Source organism: Podarcis cretensis (assembly GCF_951804945.1).
Source record: "Podarcis cretensis genome assembly, chromosome: 1".
In the NCBI taxonomy this organism is placed as follows: Eukaryota; Metazoa; Chordata; class Lepidosauria; order Squamata; family Lacertidae; genus Podarcis; species Podarcis cretensis.
In genome coordinates this window covers 99,577,911-99,597,000 of record NC_137170.1, presented here as the reverse complement: position 1 = coordinate 99,597,000, position 19,090 = coordinate 99,577,911, and the positions used below count along the sequence as shown (strand labels likewise).

General features: G+C 41.9%; 1 protein-coding gene across 1 annotated transcript; it reads left to right on the top strand.

The window, feature by feature from the left end:
- Positions 1 to 602: 602 nt before the first annotated feature.
- On the top strand, positions 603 to 19,037 carry MCM6 (minichromosome maintenance complex component 6). Its single transcript, XM_079993401.1, has 17 exons — positions 603 to 788; positions 2,315 to 2,461; positions 3,010 to 3,120; positions 4,151 to 4,400; positions 6,385 to 6,550; positions 7,254 to 7,399; positions 8,103 to 8,253; positions 9,139 to 9,280; positions 10,912 to 11,053; positions 11,149 to 11,256; positions 12,285 to 12,440; positions 13,581 to 13,709; positions 14,510 to 14,671; positions 15,360 to 15,495; positions 16,903 to 17,067; positions 17,618 to 17,757; positions 18,547 to 19,037. Exons 1-17 carry the CDS (start codon positions 670 to 672, stop codon positions 18,661 to 18,663), a joined length of 2,487 nt encoding a protein of 828 aa, XP_079849527.1. The 5' UTR covers positions 603 to 669; the 3' UTR covers positions 18,664 to 19,037.
- Positions 19,038 to 19,090: the final 53 nt, after the last annotated feature.

Below are 19,090 nucleotides of genomic sequence, written 5' to 3'. Positions count from 1 at the left end.
ACCGTCAAATCACATGTCTGTGGCCACAGCATGAAGCACAAAAATGATACATCCACTGTTTCATTCAGACTTTTTTTTTCTTGTTTTCCTCCTCTAAAAACTATGTGGGTGTTATGGTCAGGTGCGTGTTATCGAGCGAAAAATACGGTAACCCAGAAATGCATTTTAAATAAAAGCACACATTCTACTCATGTAAAAACACCAGGCAGGCCCCACAAATAACGCAGAGATGCATTTTAAATAAAAGAACACATTCTACTCATGTAAAAACATGCTGATTCACAGACCGTCTGTGGGCCGGATTGAGGAGGCGATTGGGCCACATCTGGCCCCCAGGCCTTAGTTTGCCTACCCCTGGTCTACCACCTTCCAAGGGATGGGACAGGAGGGTAGATTCACTGTGTGTGTGTGTTCTTGCACTGAGAAGTGCCAGAGGTTGTTCCCGCCCACTTATTACGTATTCAGAACGCCCCCGCCGCTCGCTCTCCCCGTTTCCCGCGCCGTCAGGTTTGGCGCGAAAAGTTTTCCCGGGCGAACGTTCCGGTGGGGCGTGGCCTCGGCCTCCGAGCGCTTCTGGTTGGCGGGTGCTGTCACGAGGGCGCCGCTAGTGGCGCGAATCCTCCCCTCTGTCCGAGCCGGAGAGAAAGAAAGAAAGAGAACTTGTCCGCCATGGATTTAGCCGTTGCGGGGGGTGCTGGGCTGGCGGCGGCGGCGGCGGCGCCGCTCAAGCAAATCCGCGACGAGGTGGCCGAGAAGTGCCAGAAGCTGTTCCAGGACTTCCTCGAAGCGTGAGTCGTAGGAGCTGCGGGGGGGGGGGGGACGGGACGGGGAGGGGAGCGAAGTTGGGCGCTTGGCGGTGGTCGTGCGCTGCGCTTTGCTGGACTAGGAGGCCTAGATAGCCACCCTCCACCTGGGAGCAAGTCCGGCGCTCATCCGCTTCCCCGTAGCTTTTGCACTTGTGCTTTCCCTTAGTGGGGGCCGGGGGGGGAGAGAGAGTGTATAGTATTTATCCCCTGACATCGTGCTTCTCCTGGCCCTAAGACGCTGTTGGTTTTGTTTTGTTTTGTTTGGACAAGTGTGTTTGGTTGCTGGGATTGCGCCTCATTCCCACATGTCAACAGGTGTGCCCTATTTATTTGGGGGGGGAGGGGCGTACGGGGGGGCGCAGTTGCCCGCCCTAAATCAAACAAACAAACAAATAAAACTTGACTACCTAAATCCTGGCCACGCCCATGGAGAGAGGGATAAATATTTTACTCTAGTTTTGTGCCGGTTTTAATTGTACGTGTTATTTATTTACTGCTGTAGTCGCCTTGAGTTAGGGGGTTTTTTTTGGGGGGGGGAGGGACTAATAAGTTTAATAAACAAGAATAGTAGTAGGGGGTTTTCTTTGCAGTATTCAGCATCCGCTGTTGCCTCCTCCTGAATAACCATAACCTTTTGAAGTGCTGTGAAACAGCTTTTTAACAGCCCCACCTTGCCTTTGCTCAAATGTAAATCTGCCGCTGCAGCTTAAACACTTTTGAGGCTTACTTCTGAGGAAGCGTACATAGGCTCAGTCTGCATAGCTGCAATCCTATGCACACTTTTAATTATTTACGACTACATTTCTATTCAAGGACCTCAAGGCGTTGCACATGGTTCTCTTCCTGCCCCATATCCTCACAACAACCCAGTGGGGTTGGGTGTGCTGAGAGTCAATGACTGGCCCAAGGTCACCTAAATGAGTTTCATGGTTAAGTGGAGATTTGAACCTTAGTTTCTCAGGTCCTAGTCTAACACTAGACACTAACCAGTACACTATTACGAATCAGTAAAATCCTATTGAGCTCAATGATTCTTGCATCTGAGTAAACTTGCATAGGACTACAAAACTTATAATGGGCTGTAGTGTGGGACTCCTTGATAAAAGGCAGCTATTTTTTTCTCATTTTTTCACTGATTACATCAACCCTCCTAACTGTAATCATTATTTCTTGTAATTTGATGACCACACCACTGGGGTCGGTGTATTTTTTCCTCATATTTAGATGCTTCCTTCCTTTTCATGTGGCATAATTAGAGAAATGTCAGGGCTCTTCAGTATTCTGTGTGCAGCTTATACAAAATGAACATTTTTACTCGCCGTGATAACTCAGCTTTTCATTAGGTGTTCAGTAGCAGCAGGGGTTCCCTCCCATCAAGTGATGGTGTCTCATTATTAGCTTTTAAGCCTTTCTCTTTATAGTCTTAGCACAGAGTGTAGCATGTGCACAGACTCACTATTTAGGAAACGATTCCTGCAAACTGTCCCTTAAAATACTGCTATTTTCAGATTTCAGAACAGTGATGGAGAAGTTAAATACTTGCGAGATGCAGAGGAATTGATTCGTCCAGAGAGAAACACGTTAATTGTGAGCTTTGAGGATCTGGAGCAGTTTAATCAGCAGCTTGCTACCACAATCCAAGAAGAGTTCTATAGGTAAGAAGGCTCTAGTAAACATGTTTTATTGAATAGTTGGCTCCATCATAACTATTTTACCCATCCTGGGTTTTATCAGAGGAGTTCTAAGTCAAGGCTGGGGAACCTGTGGACCTCTGGATGATGTTGGGCTCCACCTCATGCCCCATAGCCAGCATGGGCTTTGGTTAGGGATGATGGAAGATGTAGTTCAAAAACATACGGATGGTCACAGGTGCCCCATTTCCTGCTCTAAGTAACATTAAGAAAGAAGGGAATATGTTTTCACAGTTAAAGGTGCTTGTCATTCACAGCCCTCTGGTGGTGGTTTTTTAAAGTATAGTTAATTATACTAAATAACGTTTGCAAAGTTGTTACTTGAACAAAAAGCCAAACAGATATGTCAGACCACAGTTTTGTATTTTTCACTTGTTTTAATATTACTGTATTTTACCAGTGTACTGTTCAAGATACTTTAAAGGATAGAAATCCATGGTGTATGCTGCTACTTTGATCCAAAGGGTATAAAATAAAGATTTGCATCACTAAAACTTGTTTTTCTATTTTAGAGTCTATCCTTTCTTGTGTCGAGCTGTAAAAACCTTTGCTAGAGACCATGGAAATGTTCCCCCCAATAAGGACTTCTATGTTGCTTTCCAGGACCTACCTACCAGACACAAGTAAGATACATTGATACTGTAAAGATGTAAGCATACAATTTAGTAAGGTAACTCCAAATAAGCTCCTTCTTTGTAGGATGTTATTTACAATTCAGGAGCATTCAAATGGCCTCCATTAACTTGTGAGTCATAGGCTACCCATGCCGATTATACCATCATTTCATCTATCAGAATATACTGATAGCCAACATGGTTTATCAAGAAGAGTGATGCTGATGCACACAACCATACTCCCATCAATTTTTTTCTTTTTTATAGAGTTAAAAGAAAATGTGCAGGAGATTGCCATGTGGATATGCTTCAGAAATATGGAGAGAAGTTTTTTTTTTCAGACTGATGATGTTTTGCATGAAGACATGGATAGCGATTTTGCAGATATGAGGCCTACTACCTGTGCTTTAGACCCTTGCCCGTCCTGACTAAGAAAAGTGGCCCAATAAGAACTAGCTGTGTGGGCTAGTGTTGTGGCAAATGCTTCTTTCCATTAAAGTATGAAACCCATTGGGTCTCAAGGTGGCATCTTAGCTCCAGGTTTCCCATAATGAAATGGGCCTAGAAAATCAGTTTCAGCCTGGCTTCCAGCCTGATCATGAAATTACATTGCTAGCCTTTGTAGGTGGTGACCTTTGCCAAAAATAAAATGGGGAAGTTTGTCCTTTTGATTCTGTTGGAACTTTATGTGGTGTTAGACACTGTCAACCATGGTGTCTTGTCTACTTACAATATTTCAGCAAGGTATTTTTAAAAGTTACGGGGAACAAGATGGGAAGTCAGCAGCTCTAAAGGTTTGATTACGACCTTTGTTTAAATGTCAGGGAAATCATCCCACCATATTCAGTTGGCTTGCACCTAACTGCTGTGAGCAGAACAGGTACTTATTTGTTCTTAGCTACAGAACAGTTTGTACTTGTCAGTTCTGGTTCTCTTTCGACGACAATGGACCATAATAGGCCATGTACTTGCTATCTGATTTTCTGGAATGTATTTTAAAACTGATGATCTTTTGAATTTGACTTTGTTCTTTAAACAGAATTCGTGAAATGACGTCAGCTCGAATTGGATCGCTAATGCGTATTAGCGGGCAAGTAGTCCGCACCCACCCAGTTCACCCAGAGCTCGTAAGCGGAACATTCCTGTGCCTGGATTGCCAGACAGTGATAAAAGATGTTGAGCAGCAGTTCAAGTACACACAACCCAACATCTGCAGAAACCCAGTTTGTGCCAATAGGAAACGGTTCCTTCTGGACACCAACAAATCCAGATTCGTTGACTTTCAAAAGGTAATTCATCAATTGTCAGAATTTCTGCTGGGTTTGAAAACATGATGTGATGTCAGGTTAGTCTTCTATACTTGACTGGTTCAGCTGTAAAGTTAAATAAACCATGGTTTATTTGATGTAGTACAGTATTTTAATTATTATTTTTTTTTGGAAGCCGCCCAGAGTGGCTGGGGAAGCCCAGCCAGATGGGCGGGGTATGAATAATAAATTATTATTATTATTATGGTTTGGCACCACATGAACTGTAATTTCCTCCCTGCTTTCATGGGTTTGTGGCAAACCATTGTATGCTGTTTAGTCTAAATTGACAAACTAAAGTTTATGCTTGCCTTGGAATCCAGAATCAAAATATCTTGGTTTGCAGGTAACAAATCTTAGTTTGCTGGTTTTGGATAAAATAGTAAACTAAACTATAGTGAAAGGACGGGAGTCTTGACATGCAGGAAGGAGAAGGAACTCAGGTGCTTGACGGTAAAGGCCTGTTGATGTAGGATTGAACAGTGATTTAGCATTATGTCCTGTGTCTCTTTAAGTGTAAAGTTTTGCTCTTACTACAAGTGCCGAACATTTTGCACAGGAGATCCATTCCTGGCCCTTGTACACATCAGTGGAACACGTGTAAGTCCACTGTGCCCTGTTCCACTCCTGTTTTGCCCTTTTCTGGGTCCGACCTGTGCATCAGCAGTCACATGTCAGTTGGATGTACAGAAAATGGTCACCACCTGCACTTGAATAAAATGTAGCAATTTTTGTGTTTTTCCTGTGTGTAAGTGAAAATCTGCCAACTGAGGATACAGTGGATGCATCTTACGAAATGCATTCTAGCTTATGCCATATTAAATTAGTTTGTCTTTAAGGTGCCACAAGGCTGCGTTGGTTTCGTTACAGCAGGATAACACAGCAGTCCCTCTGGAATATCTCATGGGCAGCTCTTGTAAATTACTGCCATTCGTCTTCCAGAATGCTGTATTCAGACCTGAAAGTTCTCTTGTCTTCATAATTGAAGTGACTGGAGTTCACTCATGTCATGCTCCCAGTAACTTTCCCCAGTAACTTCTCCCTGCAATTGTTTGCATGAGAGGTCAGGCACATATACACACGCACACCTTGCACAAATGCATATATTCAACCTATTAAGAATAATTTTCTGTAGTGAAAAATGTATTTAATTATCAGGTGTTTTTCAGAACCCAAAGAGCAAGATGCACCTTGTAAATTTAGGAATCTGTCTCAGCTGCTGTAGAGATCAGCAATGGCGCTGAGAAGTGATCTCATTGTGCAGCCTACAGGGACCACCTAGTCTCTCTAGATATTTTTTCACAATATTAGAAACATTCTTGAATTTACCATTTTGAACCACATGCGTTTTGTTGCTGTATAGACCTGTCACATTTGTAAAGTGCTTTCCACTTGAGAAGTAGAAAGGTGTATCAACAAAAATCTGCTTTGAATGCGTACTTAGACATTTGTCATTGATGGAAGACTAAGAGCTATATTTGACAGAATCTTTTGCTGCTGGTGTATTGCTTCTTTGGTGGTTGTCCATCTCAGTTTTTTCCACAGCCGTTAGCATGGTAGAAACAAGCTTGCACTTCTGACAGTGCTCCCTGTGAGATTTGCCCTTTGCCTACTGAGGGTGATTTAGACCTTTAAGGGAACCTGCTTTAATAGCTGTGCTGTTAGTTTTGTTTTATGGTGATGCTCCATGATAGCTATCAGATAGAGCCTGAAAATTAATCAGGTATTTGTAACTGTTACCAGGGCTCCTAGAAAGTTGATGCTGGTAATTAGAAATCTCAAAAATTCTGGGTTCTTAAAAAATGTAAGGCACTTCATTAGGAATGCAGCATCATTATCCCCACCCCCCCACCCCCCCGGTAGTCTTCATGCTGGAAACATTTGGGTTCAGTTTTGTGACATTTTCAGGTCAACTAGTAATGATAACTTCCTGCCTCTTGACAGCTTGCTTTTCCTATCTCATCAGGTCCGTATTCAGGAGACACAAGCTGAGCTACCCCGGGGAAGCATTCCTCGCAGTGTTGAGGTGATACTGCGGGCTGAAGCTGTGGAATCAGCCCAGGCTGGTGACAAATGTGACTTCACAGGTTCCCTCATTGTTGTGCCTGATGTGTCCCAGCTGTCTACCCCAGGTTGGTTGACCCTGTGCAGAGCAAAGCAGAGCAGAGCAGTGGGAGGGGCTCTTTCCTTGTTCAGAAATGGCATGGTTACAACGAGTAATTGGAAAAATGCAGAACAGCTGGGGGTGAACCAATGGAGGAAGAAACTGAATAATGTTAGAATATTAGAATATCTAACCGTCAAGATACACAGAATGAAAGGGAAAGAGGAGGATTGGTTTGAGAAGATATTGAATTATTTGGGTAGGTTTGAACAATTTGGGGCAATTGAAATGTTAAAAGTTAAATAATCCTTGTGGATGGAGGAGTGTTAACGTATATAAAATTGTACATATGGTTGATTTGAATATGTTATTATTGATTATGTATACGCAGTGTACCTGCCGCCTGGGGGGTTTCACTGTTTGTGTTTTGGTTGTTGGTAAAAAAATAAAAATTTAATAAAAAGAAAAAGAAAGAAAGAAAGAAAGAAAGAAAGAAAGAAAGAAAGGAAGGTCATGTGTAGGACAGCCTTCCTGAAACTCTGCAGCTTCAGTATACTTCAAGCAAAAGGCTTGCTTTCTCTGTGGTGTGGGAGCTTGTTCAGTGCAGGCATTGCTATTCCCACCTACATTCCAAAGTGAAAAGCTGTGCCTTTCTGCCTTTTTCAAATGTGTAGGCTGAAAATGACCACGTGTTCCTAGAGCAGAACTTAAAACATGTCTTGCTCTTATAGGTGTCCGAGCAGAAACTGGCTCTCGTGTGAGTGGGAAAGAAGGCTATGAAACTGAAGGTGTCAGAGGACTTCGTGCACTTGGAGTCAGAGAGTTATCCTATAAATTGGTCTTTCTAGCATGTTACGTTGCACCAACGAACCCAAGGGTAAGCCTTACTCAGGAAGAGGAGCTTCCAGAATATTTTTCTTGAAGATATTAATGATGGGATTTGGTTCTCTTGTCCCCAGGAAAACTGAGCGCCTACTGTGCCCTTTCAGCCAAGCAATAGAGCAGCCTTTCTCAACCTGTGGGTCCCCAGATGTTGTTGAACTACAACTCCCATTACCCCTAGCTCGCAAGGCCAGAGCTCAGGGATGATGGGAGTTGTACTCCAACAACATCTGGGGACCCACAGGTTGAGAACCACTGCAATAGAGTAAAGTGGTAGATTGGACACTTTTTAGATATTCAAGAACTAGAACAGCGGAGCAAATTCTGGGCTAGAACCTTCCAACCTCATCCACTTGGGGGAGTATTCTCCCACCTGTAACCTAAAATATTTTATTGCATTCTGCCACCACATGTTGAATGTTTAGATACAGCCCTAAATGGTCTCATTTTGGAGATATTTAAATTGAAGTCCTCTTGTGACATACTTCCCACCAGGGATAGGAAACCTGTGCCCATCCAGATGTTGCTAAATTACATTCCCCATCACCCCTGAGCATTGGGGCTGGTGGGGGTTAAGAGTTCAACAGCATCTGGAGCCCCCCAGAGTCCCCTTCCCTGACTTAAGACTTAAGTTATTTTCTAGTCTCTGCAATATATTTGCATTTTTATATATTTTCCCTCAACCCTCTTTGTTTTAGTTTGGTGGCAAAGAGCTGCGAGATGAAGAACAGACTGCAGAAAGCATTAAAAACCAGATGTCAGTAAAGGAGTGGGAAAAAGTATTTGAAATGAGCCAGGATAAAAACCTTTATCACAATCTTTGTACCAGTCTCTTTCCAACCATACATGGTAAGATCTAATTGTGGAGCCATAGTAATGTTTGCTATCGTTGACTAACTTTCTAGGTCAGCTGGAAGCTTTCAAATTAAATTCCTATTGTCTAATATGTATTCATGTCTTTTTTTGTTTCGTTATCCCTTCTGAACAGGAGGTATCAAAACTCTGAATTTTGTTTCCTGTATGTCATTTGTGGTGTTGCACCCAAAGAGTAAGATAGGAATACAGCAATTGAGAGTTACATGCAGTCCTTTTTAAGATTATTTGCCTGTTTTCTGGCCGTTTTTGCAAATACATAATGCTGCTTTTCTGTGCATTCTTTTTTCATGGGACCATGGAAAGAAGAGCCCCCAGTTTTGTTTTACCTTTTACTTCAAACCTTGCTGTGAGAACGTGATCCTGTAATTGTGGGTTTTAATCTGTACAGATAACTTCTCTGGCTTTTCCTTATTCAGTAACCTCTGTGCTCTAAAAGATGATTATAACCCTGGACTCTGATTTATAGACCGTTTAAGATAGCTTATTCCTATTGACTGCTGTGTTATCTTGGTAATCACTCTGTCCAACACAAATAAATTTGAACTGTAATATTTAATTATGTTTAGCGATCACGTCCCTTGTTTGCATTTTAATGCCATATCGCGGAGAGGTGACGAAGCAGCTATGATGTCGAGACTTTCCTGTGACTATGCACCAGGCTGGTGCTGCTCAGTCAGAACAGTAGCTTGTCAGAGATTTAACCAGTCCCTGAAAAAACTTGTTTGAATTTTGAATTACTGTCTGAAGCCAGCCCATAGCAACAACTAGAATCTTAAGCTTTTCTCCTGCATTTGTGTTCTTAGAATTGACTCTAAATGTGAGCGTCCCCAAAACTAACTGTTAGTTTTTGTGATGCAGGTAATGATGAAGTTAAGCGAGGCGTTTTACTCATGCTCTTTGGTGGTGTTCCTAAGACAACAGCAGAAAGCACTTCACTTCGTGGTGACATCAACGTTTGTATTGTTGGCGATCCGAGTACTGCCAAGAGTCAATTTCTTAAGTAAGTTTCTTGCGAACTAGCATATGGTTAACTTGCATTGTCACTGTAGGTAGCTGGCTACACATACTTGTTCGTGTATGTTGTGTTCAGGAGGATTTAGTCTCTGGTAAGAGGATATAGGATTGCTGTCTCTGTCTGTAAAACAGTGGCTTTATGCTGATTTCTGTCTCTGTACCTGTTATTCTGGCTTTGGATTGTAGTTGTATTTTGTTGTCTTTTAAATTTGTGATGCACCAAGAAGACGTTGTTAATTGAGTTGTAGAGACTTTCAAAAATAAAACATGACTAGAATATATATATACACACACACACACCGTATTTTTCGCCCTATAGGGCGCACCGGCCCATAGGGCGCACTTATTTTTTTGGGGGGGGGGGAAATAAAGGGGAAAAAATTATTTCCCCCCCCGAGCCCCAAAGAGCAAAGAAGCCATGACAGCGAGCGGGATGGATACCGCTAGCTGTCCTGGCTTCGTTTTTAGCCTCGGGGCTGGGGGTCCAGGAGCGAAGGCGAGGTTGTGCAACCTCGCCATCGCTCCCGGAGCTTGCTGTCCGCAAGCCTTGGGAGCCCGGCGGGAAGTCGCACCAGGCTCCCAAGGCTTGCGGAGAGCTGCCCAAAGCCCGGGATGTGCCCCGCTGCGCTCCCCGGGTTTCGGGCTGCAGGCTGCTGTCCGCAAGCCTTGGAAGCCCGGCGGGAACTCCCACCGGGCTCCCAAGGCTTGCGGATAGCTTCCTGAAGCCTGCATTCGCCCCATAGGATGCACACACATTTTCCCTTCATTTTTGGAGGGGAAAAAGTGCGTCCTATAGGGCAAAAAATACGGTATATAATTCTTTATTGATTAAAATTTACATATCTATACAAACATGTGCTATCTCTTTACATATGAAGAAAAAGAAAATTAGGTAGTAAATAGAAAATTTATAAATAATAAAAAAGAAAAAGAAAAAAATAAAGAAATAAAGATATGAAATAAAAAAAATCAAAAGAAGAAAAGACAAGAGAAGACAACACTATTTACACAATAAAAGTGTTCATCGACACAATCCTTCCCATCCTTCTCATTATACCCATTCTCATAATATAAACATTCTTTTTTAACACAGATTTGTATTGTATAATAACTTTTCTTTCTGCTTTGTATGTATTCCTCTAATTGTTTTCTTTACAAATATCACTCAATTTCTCCTAATATGGCTAGAATATATTAAAACGCTTGGATGAAAAAGACTGCTCTTAACCCGGTACTGAAATGATAACAGTTTTGATGCCAGGCAATCTCCTTGTGGGGAGAGTGCCCGCCATTATGACTCCTGAGAAAGCCCCCCACCCCACCCCCGTTGGATGCCCTGCATCTCCTGATGGAAGGAATACTGGGAGAAGGGCGTCTGCAGGACATCTTAAACACTGAGCAGGGCGCTGCTACTTGTTGGAACAAAAACTACTTTCTTGAAGTAATAAACATTGTAATTGCTAAATAGGCTTGCTTTCCCCCCTTGCTTATGGCTATCAAATAATCATCTAGATAATTTAGAGCCCTGCAGCCTGCAAAATTTTAAAGTCAACTGCAGTGTTTGTGTTGCCCTTTCTGATGCGAATTGCTGAGTAGCCTGCCAATTTGAACCAACAGGCACGTGGAGGAGTTCAGCCCCCGAGCTGTCTACACCAGTGGAAAGGCCTCTAGCGCTGCTGGCTTAACGGCTGCTGTTGTGAAAGACGAAGAGTCCTATGAATTTGTCATTGAAGCTGGAGCTCTGATGTTGGCAGATAATGTAAGTTATCCAATGCATTTAGTAGCTCTGAAAGGAGGGGCCCCTTTTGTTTTCAAGTGCTGAAGTACAGTTGTTGAATCTGCACTCTCTTTTAGGGAGTCTGTTGCATTGATGAATTTGACAAAATGGATATGAGGGATCAAGTTGCCATTCACGAAGCTATGGAGCAACAGACTATATCCATTACTAAAGCAGGAGTTAAGGTAAGTGGCTGTGTGTTGCTTGAACTTTGTGTATCCTTTGCTCAGATGGTATTGGAGAGAGATTTCTTTGCTTCTCCAGTGACTTTGGGCCAGATCGTCTTTTCACCCTTCCCATTTTCTGTCAAATAGTTTCATTCCATTAGAAAAACTAAGGAACTTTTCTTTCAACTGAACGCTTCTAGAATAGGGTGGCAGTCTGTTGTCCATACTCATAACAGGATATCTTCCTCTCCCACAACCCTACATCAAAATTAAGCCCACCAGTCTCTGGCAGCAGCAGCAGTACTGCTGCTTACCAGGACCAGTGCAGGGGCCCAGAGGGTGATGGGAAGTTAGTGGCTATGAGAGTCCTGCAATAGTCCCAACCTCATGGTTTTTCTGTCCCACCCCATCCTGGAAAGCAGCAGGAGCACTACTGTTGCAAGACATCTGCACAACACCAACTTTCCATGCTGGTCCCTCCTGTTAAACATTTCTTCCAGAAATCTGTCCCACTGTGAAAAACTGGATAATTGGGTTATAATCCTTTGCAGGCTTTTTGGGGGAGCAAGCTCCATCGAACCCAGTAGGACATGCTTCTAAGCAAGAAAGTTAACAATTGTGCTGCAATATACATCAAGTTAGGTGTCCATAATTTCATGAAGTTAATGGCTTAAGCACCTGATAATTAGGGGCATGTTGATGGCCTTAAACAGCAGTAGATTGTATTCCTTTTGAAAAGCCCATCCACATAAACAATGAAGAAAGTAGCCTGCAATGAAATATGCTGATTTTCACCTTTGTTATAAATGTTGCAGGGAAAATGTAATAAATGCTTTACTATCGTCTTATACAGTGTTCCTGGAAATCATTTTCCTGTTGATGTATTTTGGTAGAGTGGAGGATGTTTTTTACATGATTGATCAAACTGACGCCCAGGCACCATTGAAACTGCTGTGTTTTCTTCCCCAACACTTTTTCTTTATGTAATTTGTTAACAACTCTACACTGCTTAGGAAAAGCAAACAAACATGTTTTTGTTTTAATAGGCTACTCTGAATGCCAGGACCTCTATTTTGGCCGCAGCTAACCCAGTTGGTGGACGTTATGATAGAGCAAAGTCTCTGAAACAGAACATAAACCTATCAGCCCCCATCATGTCTCGATTTGATCTCTTCTTTATTCTTGTGGATGAATGCAATGAGGTAATGTGTAACCTACATACTGTATATTATGCATTTTAGATTCAGAAATATGCAGGCTATAAATGCAGTTGTCTATGAATTCTCTTTTATCTTGGGATCCAAGACATTAACCCATGGGTAGGCAAACTAAGGCCTGTGGCTGGATCGCCTTCTCAATCCGGGAGTCAGTGTGTTTTTACATGAGTAGAATATGTCCTTTTATTTAAAATGAATCTCTGGGTTATTTATGGGGCCTGCCTGGTGTTTTTACATGAGTAGAATGTGTGCTTTTATTTAAAATGCATCTCTGGGTTATTTGTGGGGCATAGGAATTCGTTCATATTTCCCCCCAAAAAATATAGTCCGGCCTACCACATGGTCTGAGGGACGGTGGACCGGCCCTGTGCTGAAAAAGTTTGCTAACCCCTGCTAACCCAATGACAGAGTTAACTGCATGGGCACCCATGCCATGCACGGGGGGGAGGGCGAGCTGCCCCCACCGCACCCCCCCCTTTCTACGCCCCTGCATCAACCTCAAGGAAGTTGTGGAAGGAAAGCTCCCCATCTCTCTTGTGTCCACCTGACTAAAAATCCTCTTTAGAGTGTTGGGGGGCATTATTGAATAATGTAGGATGATGTGCAGGAGATTGCTGGAGGAAGGGAGAAACATCCCAATGTATTTTTATATATTCTCTCCTCTCTCACAAACACACGCCTCAGGGTAGCTAGCAGGTAATGGGGGCACTGGTGGCTGCGATGCAGGAGAGGGAAAACTTTCCTTCTATGAACTGTCTTAGGATCCAAGCTGATGGAATTATTTGGAAGCTTGTGCATAATAGAATATTTAGTCCTTTAAAAAAATGTATAAAACAGATTGCTTCTACAACAGATGGTAGTTTGTTGTTGTTTTTTAAATCCTGTTTTAGTGTTCTCTTTTTACCCCTAAAGACTCAAATGAACTCACTGACTGGACTAATTTGGTATCTATTCATGTATTGGACAGCTCAGTTCCATTTGAGCTGCTTGCATTACCTAAACAACCATCGAGATATCCTCAAACGTTTTGGAAGTTGCTGGGTGCATCATTGTTATCCTGTTGTTTTGTTAATGATTTGTTATAACTTTAGTTCACGTATTCTCACCAAAACCTACCCCCTTCAGGTTACAGATTATGCCATTGCAAGACGCATTGTGGATCTTCATTCTAGGATAGACGAATCAATTGATCGCCTGTATTCGCTAGATGACATCCGAAGGTATCTTCTCTTTGCCAGGCAGTTTAAACCCAAGGTAATGAGACAGACTTCAGCATTAGGTTGGGATAGCTCAGCCAATAGAGACACTTAATCTCAGGGTCATGTGGATTGGACTAGATGACTCTTGTGGTCCCTTCCAACTCTACGAGATCTGTGATTCCAGAGAGTTTGAGCACAGCATGGCATGAGAAACCTGAACTGATACCAAATGTATAGTGGTTACTCTGACTTTGACATAGTTGTTGCTAATGCTCAGGCTCACGTACGAGCATGCCTGGTTAATTAGGATGTAGTGTAACTGGTTTCTACTTCTGTGGCAGCGATTTGGAGCCAGTTGGGTTTGCCTAAAGTTTAGTGTGTCTGTTGTTTGAAGTGTTCAGGTGAGCCATTGTTGTGCAATGGTTGGAGTGTTGGGCAAGAAAGACCAGAGTAGGAATCCCCACTCAGCCATGAAACTCACAGGGTGACCTTGGGCCAGTCACTCACAAGGTTGCTGTGAAGATAAAAAGGGGATGGGGGACAGATTGTGCATGCCACCTTGAGCCCCCTGGATGGCATATAAATACAATAAATAAATAATTTTGTACTGTATTTTTGTGCCGCTCTTGTCAATCACAGTAGACAGGCGCATTTTAATTGCGCAATAATTTTTTTTAGACTGACTCTTTCTTGTTGTTCGTTGCAAATAAATGTCGAATCCATATCCAGCTGTTGATCTAGTTTGTAATGGAAGTTTGACTCCGGCCCCAATGAATATATGAAGTTTATAAATGGGAAGTGGTGCACAATTTCACTATAGCTTACCACATTTTACTTTCATTCGTTCTCCAATAGATTTCTAAGGAGTCGGAGGATTTTATAGTTGAACAATATAAGCGCCTTCGCCAGAGGGATGGTTCCGGCATTACAAAATCGTCATGGAGAATCACAGTGCGGCAGCTGGAAAGCATGATTCGGCTGTCGGAAGCAATGGCACGGATGCATTGCTGCGACGAGGTAGCTAAACTTAATGGGGCAGCATGGAACAGGACAGAGCTTTGACCAATGCAGCTGTTCTTAACATTTTTATTCTGTTTAAACATATAGCTTAAAATGCCATGGTTCATTCTCCTATCATTTTAAGCATAAATTTGAGGATTACTGTCGCTTGAAATGAAAACCTTTTATATGAATGGTACATGTTCAGTTTGTAACTAGTCCAGTGCTAGCTTATGTTTCTACATAGGGGTGGAAATGCTTATTCCGCAGAAGTTTTTAGCTGAAATTTTAGACCAGCTGCAAGTTTTTGTGTGGCCCACAAGCCTTCAGTCTTTCAGAGAGAGAAAAAGAGAGTTAAGTAAAAGATAACAACTTTATGAACTGTATCTTTAGCTTTCTTCATTTATAGAAGTTGGCTGTGTTTGGCTTTTGACTGTGAATCCAGTGTTAGTGGAGCCTTCCTCCTTGGCACAGGGAAGGGGGACAAGTTGGAAAGTACTCTTGTTGCTTCTATGGCCAACAGATGTTTTGGAGCCCATCAATTGCATTGTCTATAAATTGTTTCACGTGTATATTTTGTTGTACACGACCTTGGATTTTTTTTTTATACGAGTTCATGGCATGTATTTTTTTTTTTAATAAATAAATAATGTGTTTGGACAGGTATGTCTTTATTCATCTTGACTCTTCTTAAATATTTGTAAAGGTCCATCCAAAACATGTGAAGGAAGCCTTCAGGTTATTGAACAAATCCATCATCAGAGTTGAAACTCCAGATATCAATTTAGACCAAGATGAAGAACAAGCCATTGATGAGCCTGAGGCCCAGGATGGAGTTCAGAGTGAGTAATTTGCTGATGAACTATAGACTATATTAGACTTCCACAACCTGTGATGCCCTCTAGAATGTTTTATAATACAGCTCCTATTGTCACTGGTCATTGGTCATGCCGGCTAGGGCTCTTGGAAGCTGTGATCTAGAACATTAAGAAGGCACCAGGTTGGGGAACACCTGACAAATGTTTTTACCTGATAGCCTCATTGAAAGCTGTTATAATAAAGGTCGCAAAATAAATCTCTTAATAATAAAATAATTCTTGGAACATGCTTGTTTCTGGGTCCAGTTCAGGTTCTAGTTTTGTCCTTTGAAGCCTTGTACAGATATATACACACACACACACACACACATATATGTACATATGCACATATATACACACACACACATATATACACATTTATACACCAACACACACACACACACACACACACACATATATATATGTACATATATACACACACACACACACATATATATATATTTCCTGCAGTACTTTTGAAGCATAGTTAAAAACAAGCTATGGTTTAACGTGTAGAGAACCAAAGTTTCTTCCTGGCTTTATTGCTCATGGTTTGTTTTGAAGGAGAAATACTAAACGCCCAGGTTCAGACTTCATGACAAGTCAGGCTCTGGCTTTCTTTCTTGGCGGTGCAGCAGCAACAGGAGGCAGAGTGGAGCAGAGAATCTTTTAGCAGTGTGTGCTGCCACCACACTGTGCATTTGCCTTAAGCCAGTAGGTTTAAGATCTCAAGTGGAACCTTTTTAGTGGTGGAGCTCTTGCTTGGCATTGCCTGCTTGGCATCTTCTCAACAAGTATTTAATCCACCAAAAAGCTTTTAAATGAATTGGATTTTTATTTGAAACCTGTTTTGTTTTGTTTGTTTTTTTAAAAAAATAGAAGGCATTTTGTTCTTTTGTTTTTTATTTTATATGTGGTGGATTTAGTGTGGACTACTACTAAGAGAACATTTCTGTGGACCCAGTATATAAGCTTTAAACCACAATCGTGTAATCTGTTACCAAGGAGTAACTCCCATTGAAGTCAGTAGGGCTTACCTCTGAGTCTTATGGAGCTGTAAATCAGTCAATAATGTGCATTGGTCTAATCAAGATAACAGACATCGTATCTTTCATATTTATTGTTTTGAAAATAAGAACTATGCCCTGAAATCCTTATGGCTACAGAACTAAAAATGATAAGGTATCTGTTTGGAAGACTATAAAATCTCAGCCAGCTAGAAAATATAGATAACATCATTTGATATGATAAGAGAAATGCAACTGCTACACTTTCAAAATGTTTGTTCTGGGTAGAGGGGGGAAACAGGCAATTAAGTCATTTGTGATGTGCTTCTACTGCGGCTTCTGTCCCCACCTTGGCATAATGTGTACAAAAACTTTCTGTGCTCAGGAGATGGAGACACTGCAGTCGTTAATGGCTTGGTGAACGGCATCAATGGACATGCAGATGATCTGAGCAAGGATGTGGCACCAAAGGCTTCCCTAAGGCTTAGTTTCCCTGAATATCGCAGAATCTCAAACCTCATTGTAATGCATCTGAGAAAATCGGAAGAAGGTAATAAAGCATTGTCTTGGTGCATGCGGAATTAAGTACATGCTTAGTAATCACATTGCATGTTCTTTGAAATCCAAGTGCAAGCCACTGGGAAGGTCTCAGAATTGCAGCGTGTGGGGTTAAGTGGTTTAAGCCATCCCTCCCCAGCTACAGTCCCCATGAAATCATCTCCTTCTCCCACCCTCCGACTTACCATTACAAGATCATTTCCCCCTAATGCTAACTGTAGCAAGAGTGGGGGGAGGAAGTAGGGTTGCGGACAGCCTGCCAAATTTGATTTGGGGCTCAATTCAGCAATTTGGATCAGCAAGTTCAATTCCCCTCTGCTCTCCCCCCCCCCCCAAAAAAAAAAAATATAAATCCTGGATTGGAAGGTCTTAGCTGTAAATAATAAACAAAGTCCAGCTCCCATTCTACGCTGCCAGCAAGCGTTTTCCGTATATGGTGTCTTGACTTCCTGAATCATGTTTGAAACATTTTTGAGGCAGTCAGTCTGGGATTTCAGAGTGTTTTATCATCATCATCACCTTGCTTTCTTTTCTTCCTGCAGAAGATGATGACGCCTCCTTAAAAAAGAGTGAACTTATCAACTGGTATTTAAAGGAAATTGAATCAGAAATAGATTCTGAAGAAGAACTGATAAATAAGAAGATGATAATAGAAAAAGTGATCCATCGTCTTACACACTATGTACGTACACTTATACCTGAAATTGTAAGGTTTTTTTGAAGTAAAAACCCTACTTTAAATTCCTTGAAGGATGTGATGATAAAAATAATGTGGTCTTTGATTAGCTCAATGCCCCATCTTATATGCAAGTTTACTTTGTGACACATGGCACTGTGTTAAATCCATCTTGCTTCCAAGCAAGTATATATAGAATTGCATGTCCTGTTGTGTTCAGTGGAGCTTAGTTCCAGGTAGGTGTGCATATGATTGTAATCTAAGGTTGCAATACTGCACATACTTGGGTGCGAGTTCACTGAATCAGTAGTACATTCTTCCAAGTAGATATGCAGAAGAATGCACTTGATGAGCTGTTGGTGGTAGCCTTTAACTCTGGCGCACATAAGCGCACATAAGTTTGGTGAGAAACGGAGATGAAGAGGGCATGATATTAATTGCTCAATTGGAAGTACAGTGGTACCTCTGGTTACTTACTTAATTTGTTCTGGAGGTCCGTTCTTAACCTGAAACTGTTCTTAACCTGAAGCACCACTTTAGCTAATGGGACCTGCCACGCCGCCACCGTGCGATTTCTGTTCTCATCCTGAAGCAAAGTTTTTAACCCGAGGTACTATTTCTGGGTTAGTGGAGTCTATAACCTGAAGCGTATGTAACCCGAGGTACCACTGTAAATCCTGCTTTAAAGCAGTGGCATTTTCCTTTGAAGCAAGTATGCTTGTGACTGGGGTGTCTTACAATGTGTGACCTAGGACTCTTCAGAACATGGCCTGACTGAGGCTCTCTGTATTTCAGGACCACATTCTAATTGAGCTCACACAGACAGGGCTGAAAGATTCTGTGGAAGGACAGAGCATTGATGAAGAAGACCCTTACCTTGTAGTTAATCCTAACTACTTATTGGAAGACTAGGGATTATGAAACAATTCTACAGTCACAACGTATCCATTCCCTATTGGAGACCAGCACTCAACTGGCTAATTTTATATCTTATCTGTCTATCACTGTTGTACATAGTTGGCTACCCAAAAAAAGCTTTGTCACATAATTCACCCACCTTCTCTTTTTAATTCTCTTTTATTAAAGGAAAAGCTGCTCCATTCCTTTCCAGAAAAAGGGCCCTGCAACCTAACAGGGCAGCTGTTTAGAACAAAACTTCCATATCCTCAGCTCCTTTTATGCTTTTTACATACTTTTTCTGCATCTCTGTAGCATAATCTTACGCTGTAGGTCCCCTTGACGCCTATCTTAATTTGTGAAAAATAAAGTATTCCTTATATACAAAATGATTTCTTTTTCTTTTTCACTACAGAAATAGGCCCAAACACCACTTTAATAG

Bases quoted from the DNA above. Each gene is read 5' to 3' on its own strand.
- MCM6 (XM_079993401.1), top strand. From the start codon at position 670: ATGGATTTAGCCGTTGCGGGGGGTGCTGGGCTGGCGGCGGCGGCGGCG. The intron at 4,401-6,384 runs GTAATTCATCAA...CTATCTCATCAG, and splicing joins GATTCGTTGACTTTCAAAAG to GTCCGTATTCAGGAGACACA. The intron at 17,068-17,617 runs GTAATAAAGCAT...TTCTTCCTGCAG, and splicing joins TCTGAGAAAATCGGAAGAAG to AAGATGATGACGCCTCCTTA.